The sequence below is a fragment of the Pantherophis guttatus genome, chromosome 1 (genome assembly GCF_059756535.1).
Source record: "Pantherophis guttatus breed Tessera chromosome 1, ASM5975653v1, whole genome shotgun sequence".
Classification (NCBI taxonomy): Eukaryota; Metazoa; Chordata; class Lepidosauria; order Squamata; family Colubridae; genus Pantherophis; species Pantherophis guttatus.
The window spans coordinates 343,901,349-343,915,319 of NC_142063.1; the positions used below are offsets into that span (position 1 = coordinate 343,901,349).

At 45.6% G+C, this 13,971-nt stretch overlaps 1 protein-coding gene across 1 annotated transcript in view; it reads right to left on the reverse strand.

The window, feature by feature from the left end:
* The window catches only part of GDPD1 (glycerophosphodiester phosphodiesterase domain containing 1), a 51,104-nt gene that overhangs the window by 10,110 nt on the left and 27,023 nt on the right, over positions 1-13,971 (reverse strand). Inside the window, exons 3-6 of the mRNA XM_034404307.2 lie at positions 4,728-4,863; positions 4,353-4,398; positions 2,249-2,367; positions 113-202 (exon numbers count right to left, since the gene is read on the reverse strand). Of these exons, the coding sequence (XP_034260198.1) occupies positions 113-202; positions 2,249-2,367; positions 4,353-4,398; positions 4,728-4,863 (391 nt within the window). The remainder of the gene's footprint in view (positions 1-112; positions 203-2,248; positions 2,368-4,352; positions 4,399-4,727; positions 4,864-13,971) is intronic.

The window sequence follows — 13,971 nt, forward strand, 5'->3', positions numbered from 1 at the left end:
TACATACACAGGTAGACTTCGACTTGCGACCGTTCGAAGGTATGCCCTATGTTTTTTTTTTAAAAAAAAGGGGGGGGTTTTAAAACCAACAGGGTATAAATTCTCTGTTTACCTCTTTGTGACACTTTTCCACAACCTCATGGCTGACGCTGCCCCAAACCGTCAAATGTTCCCGTTTGTAAGACCTCACCAACTCGGAAACCTAAGATCAATAGAAAAAGGAAAAAGATTATTTTAAAAAATTCTGCTCTTAAAGAGTTTGAATTGAATTCCTACATTGTTTAGTGAACTATTAATCTAGAGTTCAAGGATGAAAAATGGTAATTAGAGGTGTTTTCCAGGAGATTGATGAGAAGAAGGACACTGTTAGGAAAAATAAATTGAGTACAGGTAGTCCTCGACATATGACCACAATGGAGCCCAAAATTTCTATTGTTAAGTGAGACACTTGTTAAGTGAGTTTTGTCCCATCTTAAGACCTTTCTTGCCACAGTTTTTAAGTGAATCAGGAGACACGTGTGCATGTGTGGGAGGCAGGGGGAGCTTGGGGGGGTGCTCGCAACACATCCCCCATGGTCCGTTTTTGGGCCCAGGAGGCTGCAGGGAAGCCCGCTAGGCCAAAAATGGGGGATGGGAAAGATGGAATGAAATGCTGAGATTTTGCACACGGATCGGGAGAGCCTGGAAACCATCAAGGTCACCACTGTATGCGCTTGAGAGGGAGGTGAACTGTTCCCATAACAAAAGGACGTCTCATAGTTGGACAATGTGAACCCCCCCAGGGGCAGGGAGAAAGTGCGAAAGTTATTGTTTTAACTAAGCAAACATTTGCGCGGGAAAATTCAGAGCTGGTTTTGATTCTTCAGTACCAGAATGGTGTATCCAATAAAGTTTTACTTTTGGGAATTCAACGCTCCCGAGTGTTTTTCCTTATTGTGGGGTCGCTAGCCGCACAGTTGACACCATCTCTTTCTAGTAAGCCTGCCTTTAGACAGTGTGCCCTAACCTTGAAAACTTTAAGATGTATGGACTTCAACTCCTAGTATGGTTAGCTGGGGGATTCTGGGAAACACTGGTTTAACTATGAGGGTGTGGAATCCATACTTCTCCTGCCTGGCCACCACTCAGGAACCTGGCCACTGTTGTCCTCACTTGAAAGGCACCATTGGCCCAATCAGAAGCAAGGAGGACCTAAAACAAAATCTTTGCCAGACCAATTCCTGAATACAGCTCATCCGCCTGGAAGTCACACCGTATATCAGACATTAACACGATTGAGAGGGTCCAGAGGTATTTCATGAGAAGAATCCTCCACTCGTCCTCAAATTTTGGGTTTGGGACAATCTGGAACTGTGCCGCCTGCGGTCTGATCTAAGCATCGTACACAAAATTATCTGCTACAACATCTTGCCTGTCAACGATTTCTTAAAGTTTCCATGATTGATCTTATATATACATATTTTTTCTATCAAAACCATAAAAATAAGACATTTTAGTTACATTTGGAGTTTTTTTTTTAAATTTGATTTATATGCCGCCCTTCTCCGGAGACTCAGGGCGGCTTACAATGCGTTAAGCTCTTCTACCCTCTCTTTTCCTTCTTTTCACAACAAACCTTCTTCTCCTTCTTCTTTCTTTTCTGTCCCTCCCTCTCCTCTTCTACTTTCTTCCTCCTCCTCCTCTCCTCCCCTCCCCTACTTCCCCTTCCTCTCCCCCACTCCTTCCCTCTTTCTCACCTTCTCGCCTGCTTTTGTCCCCTATCCTTTCTTCCTCTCCTTCCCCTTTCTTCCATTCCTCTCTCTCCCTCTCCTCCCCTCTCCTTTCTTTCTCCTTTGTCTGTCAACGACTTCTTCAGCTTCAACCACAACAATACACGGGCAAACTATCGATAGAAACTCAAGGTAAACCGCTGCAAATTCTATTGCATAAAATACGACTTCAGCAACAGAGTGGTCAGCGCCTGGAAAGCTTTACCCTACTACGTTGTTACAGCCTCCAACCCTCACAGCTTCAACCTCAAACTGTCCACCGTGGACCTCACCCCATTCCTAAGAGGTCCGTAAAGGGGGCGTGCATGAGCCCACCAGGGTGCCTACCGTCCCTGTCCTACCGTCCCCATTTATTTGTATTCATCTCCTTCGTTCATGTCCATGTTCATATTCATACCTGCTATCTTGTACATGTTTGACAAACTAAATAAATAAATAAATAAAAAGGGAAGGAGGTGGAATGAGAAGAGAGGACTCGCCTTTTTAATCAGCAGGTCGTTGTTCACTTTGATGTCGATGTTGACCGGCGTGTGGGGAAAGGCCTCAAACACCTCTTGAAGGAGAGGGATGCGTTTGTCTTCACCTTCGCACTGGCATTCTGATGTACACAAACAGAATTTGGTTGCTGCTGAGGACATGGGGAAGTTATTGGCAGCTGCCGCGGGATGGGGGGCACCCAGCCTCCTCCCCCATAGAAATAACCCTGGATTTCTCACTCCCAAAAGACAGGTGAAGGTGGAACCCTTGGACCAGGCTCCGAGGGCTGGTCCCACCTCAATGGGCATAGGGCTTCAAAGAGAGAAGAATCCTGGGACGTTCTCACATCCAGAACGTGTGAAGGATTGCTGAGAAATGGTACAGGAAGAATACAAGATCGTGCCTCCAAGTTCCCTGAAATATTTGACTTGCAGAAAGCTCCACTCGACAGAAAGCTAATTTGCTCTATTCTCTAAAAGAGTGATGGCTAACCTTTTTGCCGTCGCGTGCCAAAAGCAGGGGGAGCGGGGGGGGGTCGCAGGTGTGTGTGCCCACATCCATAATTCAATGCGCCCCGCCCTCCCACGCATGCGCACGTGACCCCCCCCCATACTTCCCCCTGCTTTTGGCACGTGATGGCCCGGTGTGCCCCTTTTTTCCCCTCCCCAGGCTCCAGAGGCTTTCTAGGAGCCTGGGGAGGGCAAAAACAGCCTTCCCCATCCCCCCCGGAGGCCTTCCGAAGGCCAGAAACAGCCAGTTTCCCAACTTCCGGTGGGACTGGAAGGCCTGAAAATCAATTGGCTAGTGCGCGCATGCGTGCTGGAGCTGAGCTAGGGCAATATGGCTCCGCGTGCCACCTGTGGCACCCGTGCCATAGGTTCACCATCACGACTCTAAAATGTCCATCATGGCGACTAGTAAATGAATCTGCCATGCGCAGAGCACCAAAAATGGGACGTGATGAGGTCCGGGTGGGTGGGAGGAGCCTCTCGCAGCCGCCGCTACTGGTTTTCCCGAACCGGATAGAACTGGCTGAATACCACCATTGGGTCCAGACCCACTCATGTGAACGTCACAGGTGCTTGTGCTCCCACTCGTCTGAAGGTCATCGCAAACATCGTGCGAGCTCACCACGCACGCATCGTGCGAGCTCACACACATCTGCCCCCAGTGGTGGGTTTCAATTTTTTTTACTACCGGTTCTGTGGGCGTGGCTTGGTGGGCGTGGCATGGCTTGGTGGGCGTGGCAGGGGAAGGATACTGTAAAATCACCATTCCCACCCCACTCCAAGGGAAAGATACTGTAAAATCCCCATTTCCTCCCGATCAGCTGGGACTTGGGGGCAGGGCCAGTCAGAATTTTTACTACCGGTTCTCCGAACTACTCAAACTTTCTGCTGCTGGTTCTCCAGAACTGGTCAGAACCAGTTTCTTTAAATTAATGTCGGCCGCTGACCCCTTCAACAGCTGAATCAGATAAGGAAAGAGAGAGAGAGAGAGAGAGAGACAGAGAGAGAGAGAGAGAGAGAGACAGAGACAGAGACAGAGCCTGGGCCATCCGTCAGCCCTCAGATAGAGAGTCAACAGCCCCCAGGTCTGCAGGTGGCTGATGAGGAAGAGGAGGAACAGCTGGGTCCAGTGTCTGACGCACGGATGTGCAGAAGGCAGAGGAGAGGAGAGCAGTGGAAATCTATGGGCCGGTCCTCGGGACGGAAGAGCCACTGCTGCTAGCGAAGCCCCACCCTAACTCTGGGGATAAAAGGCAGGGGGCAGAGATGAATAGATGTGGCAGACAACTATTCATCTCCCTGGTGGACAAACTTGTTAGTCTGCTGTGTGTGTGCGCGCGAGAGAGAGACTTTTTGCCAGGGCTGCTGGCGCTCCTAATAAAGGGAATATTTATTTAACTACGGAGGGTTTGCTGTGTTTGGGAGCCGGGTGAGAACAGCAAGGTAGAACTATTTTGGTCTTAGCTGCTTTGTAAATGTGAAGTTATGGACAGCGGCAAGACCTTGGCATTCCCAGGGAGGAATGCTGACAGACCAGGCTGAAATGGAGCAATACGATGAGCGCATTCTGCAAAGATTCAGATCTTCAAATGATTACCTTTCTGGAAAGTGACCTCCAACTTGCAGAGATACGGAGGGAGTTCCTTTTGAAAAGAAGAAAATGTGAGCTTAAATACAGAGAGGTTCAGAGACCGAAAATCAGAATAACCTTTATCCAAGAACTCTTTGGCTTCAATCCCCCGGGGTTCACAAGAAATCTCTCTTAGTGCAGCACGAGAATAGCCAGATATACACTTCCAATATACACTACATTATGTAACAGAATAAATAAATAAATGCAGAATTTTGCATCTGACATTTAAAGCCAGGATTTGGGGCCCTGAGAGTTTTTGCAAGGCCCGGGCTACCACCTCTCAACCGGCTGATGGGTTTTGGCAGAAAAAGGAAGAGAACGGTGCTTACATGAACTTACTGAGTATTTGAGGTCTGATATATTGACGTCCACTCCGGTCGACCGTTTCAGATTCTCGTCGTGCGAAACCACCACTTGTTCATCCTTGGTCAAATGGCAGTCAAGTTCCAACATATCGGTCCCCACGTTGACTGCGCTGAAAGAGAGAACAATCTGGAGTTTTCCCTTCTCAAGTTCAGACCGATCACGCATGTACATACAGAGGAATTCAGAAAATAACAGATTAACAGGGTGGGAAGGGACCTTGGAAGTCCTCTAGTCCAACCCTCTCCTCAAGCGGGGGGCCCTATACCAGGGATCCCCAAACTTGGCAACTTTAAGACTTGTGGACTTCAACTCCCAGAATTCTCCAGCCAAATGGTTGTCCAGTCTCTTCTTAAATACCTCCAATGATGGAGCACCCACCACCTCTGGATGCCAAGGCCTGGCTTTTAGTGAAGGCTGGTGCAAGCTTGGAAGAGGAAATCACCTGTTATCAGGTGATGCTGTGAGGATCTAGGGATCCTGGGAAGGTGATCAGCTGGTCAGGGTTCAGAGAGTAAAAGGATTCCCTTGTTGGAAATATGTCCTTTAAGATGAGTGGAATTCAAGTCTCAGAATTCCCCAGCCAGCCTGCTTTAAGATGGGTGGACTTCTACTCCCAGAATTCCCCAGCTAGCATGCTTTAAGATGGGTAGACTTCCCACAAAATTGGAAAAGTAAAGAGATTCCGACAGATGAGAATGTGATCAGAAAAATATTAGAATGTGCAGAAATGAATAGGTTAACAATTTATTTTATTTATTTATTTTATGCAATTTATATGCCGCCCTATCTCCGAGGACTCAGGGCGGCTCACAACGGTAAAATGCATAATTCCTTATTAAAACGATATAAAATTAAAACCCAATTTAAAATTCATTAAAAACCCCCCATCAGTCCAGGCTACGGAACAACCAGGTCTTCAACTCGCGGCGGAACAAGCGAAGGTCAGGGGCCATCCAGAGCTCCAACGGAAGTTGGTTCCAGAGGGTGGGTGCGCTCACAGAGAAAGCTCTCCCCCTGGGGGTCGCCAGCCGACACTGGCAATCAAAGCGAAGGAGCAAGCTGAATATTATATGATATGGGATTTATTTTATCAATGGTTAGAGAATAAATATGAAAGCTAAAAATAAAAGAAGATTAGTAAAATATAAGTTAAGATATAATTAAATATGTTAAGATGATGATTGATATTATGACTAGGCAGGGTGGATTTGATTTAAATCGAGTTGATTTAAATCACAATTTAAATCATGATTTAAATCTCTAGTAAAAAGGCTTGATTTAAATCAACTCGATTTAAATCATAATTTTTAAAGAGCAACTGTCATCTCGGCTACTCCTTTGACCCACTGTTGACTCACCGATGGTCCCAGTGTTGCAGAATATACAGCCTCCTGCTACATAACTAAGCTCCATTTCATGCTGAATAAACTAAATTATTTATGTAACTTAAATAGAAAACTATCTTAAGATAGATTTTTACCCCCAAAGTTTTTTATTAAAATAAATTTGATAAAAATCAAAAAAATCCGATTTAAATCAAAAAAATCTGATTTTTTTTTATTTTTTTAAAAAAATCGTTGATTTTTATTCACCCTGTGACTAGGTATATACTTAATATACCTAGTCACAGGGTGAATAAAAATCAATGATTTTTATTAATATTAGTATTAATATTAATTAATATTAATTAATACTATTAATACTAATATTAGTATTAAGAATAGAGAATTAATACCAACACAATGAATATGTTTGTAATTTTTAATTGCTATTGCAATTATTGTAATTGTACACAGGCGACACTGTTTAATGGAAGATAAACTGTTTGTATTAAAAATAAAACAAAAAAACTTATAAAAAAAAAGAATTCCCTAGTCAGCTTGCTTTAAGATGGGTGGACTTCCACTCCCAGAATTCCCCAGTCAGCTGAAGTCCACACATCTTACAAATTGCCAATATCGATTATTTTAAAAAACAAATAGGTTCTATATGGGCAGTACAGGCAGTGCTCGACTTACGACCAGTCATTTAGCGACCGTTCTGTCAGGGCATTTATTAATCCCATGTTTGGCTCTGGGACTAATTACCCTGGTTTAAAGGAGGAGATGAATCGAGGCTTATTCCAAGTTGCACTATTCTGATAAAGAAACGCGAAGAAGGTTTCTAATAAAACTCATTTATTTGTTATAAAGAAAATAAAACACCTCACTAACTAAGAAAAGTTAATTGTTACATTTTTGAAAGTAATTCGGGCCGGCTATCTTTCAGCCGGACCTTGCTGGAAAGAGAACAAAGGAAAGAGTGTGAAGGAATGTGGGTGGATACGGAAACACGTAGCTTACTGATAAGAAGTTGGCAAAGCTACGGAGAGTCTGACAGTCCAGAAATAATGAGCTCAGCTGGTAAATAAAATAACGCAGTGACACGTTCATAGTTACAACCAGCCAAAAAAGGGGGGACTTGCCACCCAGATCCGAAGATCTAACAGCAGTGGTAATGTCATCAAACGTCACACGTAACGGTCGTTTGCACATCCCACGGTCACGCAACCACATTTTATCCTGGTTTTGCTGAAAACCAAAACTTCTGGGTTTGTTTCGGTTTTTTGGGGGCAAAGCTGCACCTACAGAGAACCACGGGTTCACTTAACAACCGTGATGTTTGCTTAAGGACTGCTGCAGAAAACGTCCCAGGAAGACGACTGTAATGAGCGGGCTCCGTGAAGCTTGTATGTTGAGGCCTACGTGTAGTTCGGTTGCTGTCGTTCTTATCACCCTTTATTGCTTCCACTTCCAAGACGTTTGTACGATTTTTATGCCTTGGAAACGGGCTATTTTTTGGTCGGCGCATCGCCCGAGAGGCTGCTAACTGCCCCTTGAGCCGTCCGCTTCTTCCGGGTACGAGCTGAAGCTCCCAAAGTGGGAACTGGTCAGGCTCATCAGCGTGAAGAGGTTTGCTCTGTAAACAACGCTGAAGGCTGAGAGAATAACCCAAAGTCCAGCGGCTCAAGACAGGACGACAAGTTTGATCCGAGTTTTCTTCTCCAGACCTGATAACGATTCGAGCGGATTACAGGTAATCCTCGATTTACGACCACAGATTAACAGAGGAGTTGGAAGGGACCTTGTAGGTCAGGGGTTTCAAACTCAAGACGGGGGCCAGATCCAGCCTGAGGGGTGCTTAGATCTGGCCTGCGGTGCCGCCATGGAAACAGCGGACTCGTCCGCGGTGCCTTTGCCAGCGAAAACGGAGCTCGAGAGGGCTGTACGTGGCTTTCCTGAGCTCCGTTTTCGCCGGCGGAGGGTTGCAGGAGGCCGTCACAGCTGAAAACGGAGCTCGGGAGCCTTTTTTCGCTGGCAGAGGGGCTATCAAAATAAACTAAAAAACAAAACTAATTTCTCCTTAGTTCTAGGTTGCTTCTCTCCTTGATGAGTTTCCATCCATTGCTTCTTGTCCTGCCTTCAGGTGCTTTGGAGAATAGCTTGACTCCCTCTTCTTTGGGGCAGCCCCTGAGATACTGGAAGACTGCTATCATCTCACTCCTAGCCCTTTTCTTCATTAAATTAGACATACCCAGTTTCAACACTGAGAACGGCCTGTTTGCCAGTTCATAGGAAAACTGCTAAAAAAAAATATATCAGGATTCCTTCTTCAAATACCGGTATGGATTTTATAAAACTGGACATATCGGTAGCCCTCGACTTACAACGGTTCATTTAGTGACGATTCCAAGTTACAACGGCACTGAAAAAAGCGACTTAGGACCATTGTTCACACTTATACCCATCACAGCATCGCCACGGTCATATTATGAAAATTCAGACGCTTGGCAACTGACTCGTATTTATGACGGTTGCAGTGTCCCGGGGTTACGGGATTTCGTTTTGCGACCTTCTGACCAGCCAAATTAATGGGGAAAGCAGATTGACTTAACAACCGTCTTACTAGAAGAGCCAGGGTGGCGCAGCAGTTAGAATGCGGTACTGCAGGCTACTTCTGCTGACTGCCGGCTGCCTGCAATTTGGCAGTTCGAATCTCACCAGGCTGAAGGTTGACTCAGCTTTCCGTCCTTCCGAGGTGGGTAAAATGAGGACCCAGATTGTTGGGGGCAAAAGGCTGACTCTATAAAAACTGCTTAAAGAGGGTTAAGAGCCTTGTGAAGCGGTATATAAATCTAAGTGCTATTGCTATTGCAGATTAACTCTGCCCACTGCCAGCAGTTTGATTGTGATTGGCTCAAGGTTGACTCAGCCTTCCATCCTTCCGAGGTGGGTAAAATAAGGATCCAAATTGTTGGGGGGGGGGGGCAATAGGATGACTCTGTAAACCACGTAGAGAGGGCTGTAAAAGCACTGTGAAGCGGTATATAAATCTTAAGTATGATTGCTTGCAAAGGGAGGGAGGGAAGAAAGGAAAGGAAAGGGAAGGGAAGGGAAGGGAAGGGAAGGGAAGGGAAGGGAAGGGAAGGGAAGGGAAAGGAAAGGGAAAGGGAAGTGAAGGGAAGGGAAGGAAAGGGAAAGGGAAAGGGAAAGGGAAAGGGAAGGGGAAGGGGAAGGGGAAGGAAAGGAAAGGAAAGGAAAGGAAAGGAAAGGAAAGGAAAGGAAAGGAAAGAGTAGTGGCGCTGTTGTTATAATGCAGTATTGCAAGCTAACTCTGCCCACATCCAAGAAGTTCGATCCTGACTGGCTCAAGGTCGACTCAGTCTTCCATCCTTCCGAGGTCGGTAAAATGAGGACCCAGATTCTTGGGGGCAAGAGGCGAACTCTGTAAACCGCTTAGAGAGGGCTGTAAAGCACTGTAAAGCAGTATATAAGACTAAGCGCTATTGCTATTGCTAACTTAACAATTGCATCAATTCTTTTAATGACGGGGGCCAAGAGAGGTCATAAAACGGGTCAAAATTCTCTTAGCTGAATTGTTTTAAGCAAAAATGTTTTTGCTTCATTTCTTTTTGTTAAGTTTAGCAACATAAATTGGGCTCAGCTGTCCTTGTAAGTCGAGGGCGATCTGTGTATCACCTCCCCCCATCCAGTGGTATTTTTAAGGGGATTTACACCACAGACGTGGCTACCTTCCTAGAAATGATCTTTTAGCGGCCTTAGAAGGCATGTATTTGAGCCTACATTTTGCTGCCATGGTGATCCGAAGCTTTCAATAGCCCTATTCAGACCGAAAAGGATTGGCAACGCCAGGAGCTTGAAAAATAAGATCGTACTTTCTACGGTTAATACCGAGTACAAAAGAAAGAATTAAAGGAAAAGTGAAGAAAAAAAAAATATCAATCCCTTGTTATAATCTCAGCTCCCTCACAAAGAAACTGGAAGTGGCTTTTTTTTTCCCACCTGATTTACCACAGAAAATACTCTGTTATTCGGATTAACTGTTCGATCGGAAAAGAGGTGTTTTAACAGTGATATTGAGCCTGAAATCTGGATCTTAAATGTTGCAATTTACAGCTGGTTCACTTTCACGGAAATTTGAAATGGAGTTACCCGCTGAGCGTGTAGGTTGCAAACTGAATTATCACGCAAAGCGATTACTGTAATTTTCGGAGGATAAGACGCACCTTTTCCCCCCCTAAAAGGGGGTGAAAATTTAGGTGCGTCTTATACACCGAATGTAGCCCCGCCCACCCACTGGCCCCCACCCTTTGGCCTCTGCCTCGCAGCAGTTACCTCCTTGCAAGCAAACAGCAAGAAGAAACAGCTCCTTTCAGCTTCAGCACAGCCTAATTAGCACAAGTTGATTGGATCAGCCTCCCGACTCTCCGCTGATTTGCTCTCAGCTGTTTTGCGCAGGGCTCTGCTGCTTGCTGCAAAGAGGTAAATTGCTGGAGCAGATTTTTTTCCCCCTTGTGCTAATCAAGCTATGTTGAAAACGAAAATGAAAGTAAAGAAGGCTGTTAGCTGTTTGCTGCAACGAGGCCAAATTAGGCAGAGGCAGATTTCTTTTTCTTCTTTTCCTCACCAAAAAAGGTAGGTCCATCTTATACTCTGAAAAATACGGTACCCGCCGAGGTCATTCTAAGCAAATAAGACGAATCCTGTTACACAAAGACCCGTTTTACAGATTTTGAGGATCTAGTTTTGGTCCCTATGTTATAAAAAAGATATTAAAGGTGTAAAAAGGTCTCTATATTATTTTTAAAAAGAGTTTAAAAAGAGTGCAGAGAAGAGCAGCAAAGAGGATTAGGGGACTGGAGGCTAAAACATATGAAGAACGGTTGCAGGAACTGGGCATGTCTAGTTTAATGAAGAGAAGGACTAAGGGTGACATGATAGCAGTCTTCCAATATCTCAGGGGCTGCCCCAAAGAAGAGGGAGTCAAGCTATCCTCCAAAGCACCTGAAGGCAGGACAAGAAGCAACGGATGGAAACTAATCATGGAGAGAAGCAACCTAGAACTAAGGAGAAATTTAGAACAATTTTTTTTTTCAAAAAAGTTTTTATTTTTATTTCTCATAAACACATTTACATGTACAGTCATTTATCTATCATTTTTCATTCATCTTATCTTTTAACTTTCATTTTTCATTTTTACTTTTTTGGGGCTGCTCTTTTACCCTTTACCTTTACTCCAACCTTTCTTCTTCTCCTCCCCTTCTCTTCCTTCCTTTCTCCTCCTACTTCCTTCGTTCTTCCTCTCCTTCTCTTTCCTACTTCCCTTCCCCCACTCCTCTCTTCTTTCCCCCTTCTAGCCTTCTCTTCTACTCCTCTTTCCCCTCCCTTTTCTTCCTCTCCTTTTCCCTTTCTTCTTTCTCTCCCTCTTCTCTCCTCTCTTCTCCCTTCCTCTCTCTCTCGTTGTTTCCCTTTTCAGTTCAATCTAGAATGGTTTTCGAGCAGCCCCGATTTTCTATTTATCTTTATTCTCATTTCAATTTCTTATTTGATTAATATTTATTTTTTATTTCATCATTGGTGTACATTTTTATAATAATCTCACTTATTATAAAAAATGCAATTTGGAACAATTAATCAGTGGAACAACTTGCCTCCAGAAGTTGTGTCACTGGAGGTTTTGAAGAAGAGATTGGACAGCCACTTGTCTGAAATTATATAGGGCAGTGAAGGCTAACTTTTTTGCTGTTGCGTGCCAAAAGCACCCCGCCATGCGCTTTCATGCGCGACCCCCCCGCGCGACCCCCGTTTTTGGCATGCGATGGCACGGTGAACCCAGTAGGCCCGTTTTTCACCTTCCCCCAGCTCCTTAGGCTTTCTTGGAGTCTGGGGAGGGTTAAAACAGCCTTCCCTACCCCCACGGAGTCCCTCCGGAGGCTGGAAACAGCCCGTTTCCCGGTGGGCCCGGAAGGCCCGAAAATCAGCTGGCAGGCACGCACATGCGCACTGGAGCTAAGCTAGGGCAATGCTCGCGTGCCCACAGATATGGCTCCATGTGCCACTTGTGGCACGCGTGCCATAGGTTCACTATCATGAGTATAGGGTCTCCTGCTGGAGCAGGGATTGGACTAGAAGACCTCCAATGTCCCTTCCAGCTCTATTCTGATTGATTGATTGATTGATTGATTGATTGATTGATTGATTGACTATCTGTAGAGAATCTGAAGAGTAAGACTCTGGTTTGTAGAAGATGAAGGCAGTGTCTCTCTTGAGTTCCATTGCCAATAGATATATTTTACAAGGCTGTGTTGAAAAAAAATATATAGGATTTTTGGACTAGAAGTTAGACTCCAAGGTCCCTTCCAACTCTGGTATTCTGTTAATGGCAACAGGTCGGTCTGGCGAGTCAAAATTAGAACTGGAGGAACAAGCTTTGGCAACTTCTGACCTTGATTCTAAGAATCCAACGGACTTCTCAGGTATTATACAGGTAGTTCTCAACTTACAACAATTTATTCTGCAAAGCACCCGAAGGCAGGGCAAGAAGCAACGGGTGGAAACTCATCAAGGAGAGAAGCAACCTAGAACTAAGGAGAAATTTCCTAACAGTAGGGGCAATTAACCAGCGGAACAGCCTGCCACCAGAAGTTGTGAGTGCTTCATCGCTGGAGGTTTTTAAGAAGAGACTGGACAGCCATTTGTCTCAAATGGTATATAGTGTCTCCTACTTGAGTAGGGGGTTGGATTAGAAGACCTCCAAGGTCCCTTCCAAACTCTATTCTGATTGACTGATAATCCTCGACTCATAACAGTTTGTTCAATAACTGCTCAAAGTTACAATGGCGCTGAAAAGAGTGACTTACGACCATTTTTCACACTTACAACCCATTACGGCATCCCCATGGTTATGTGATCAAAATTTGGACAGTCGTTTTCAGGACGGCTGCAGTGTCCCTGGGGTCATGTGATCCCGTTGTGAACTTCTGACAAGCAAAGGTTCTGTGGGTGTGGCTTGTTGGGCATGGCATGGTTTGGTGGGCGTGGCAGGGGAAGGATACTGTAAAATCTCCATTCCCACCCCAATCCAGGGGAAGGTTACTCCAAAATCCCCATTTCCTCCCCACTCCAATCCCCATTTCCTCCCCACTCCAGGGGAAGGTTACTGCAAAATCCCCATTTCCTCCCCACTCCAATCCCCATTTCCTCCCCACTCCAGGGGAAGGTTACTCCAAAATCCCCATTTCCTCCCCACTCCAATCCCCATTTCCTCCCCACTCCAGGGGAAGGTTACTGCAAAATCCCCATTTCCTCCCCACTCCAATCCCCATTTCCTCCCCACTCCAGGGGAAGGTTACTGCAAAATCCCCATTTCCTCCCCACTCCAATCCCCATTTCCTCCCCACTCCAGGGGAAGGTTACTGCAAAATCCCCATTTCCTCCCCACTCCAATCCCCATTTCCTCCCCACTCCAGGGGAAGGTTACTGCAAAATCCCCATTTCCTCCCCACTCCAATTCCCATTTCCTCCCCACTCCAGGGGAAGGTTACTGCAAAATCCCCATTTCCTCCCCACTCCAATCCCCATTTCCTCCCCACTCCAGGGGAAGGTTACTGCAAAATCCCCATTTCCTCCCCACTCCAATCCCCATTTCCTCCCCACTCCAGGGGAAGGTTACTGCAAAATCCCCATTTCCTCCTGATCAGCTGTGACTCCGGAGGCAGAGAATAGATGAGGGCGGGGCCAGCCAGAGGTGGCATTTGCCAGTTCTCTGAACTACTCAAAATTTCCACTACCGGTTCTCCAGAACCGGTCAGAACCTGCTGAAACCCACCTCTGAACTGCAGCAATTCACTTAATGGCAGTGGCAAGAAAGGTTGTAA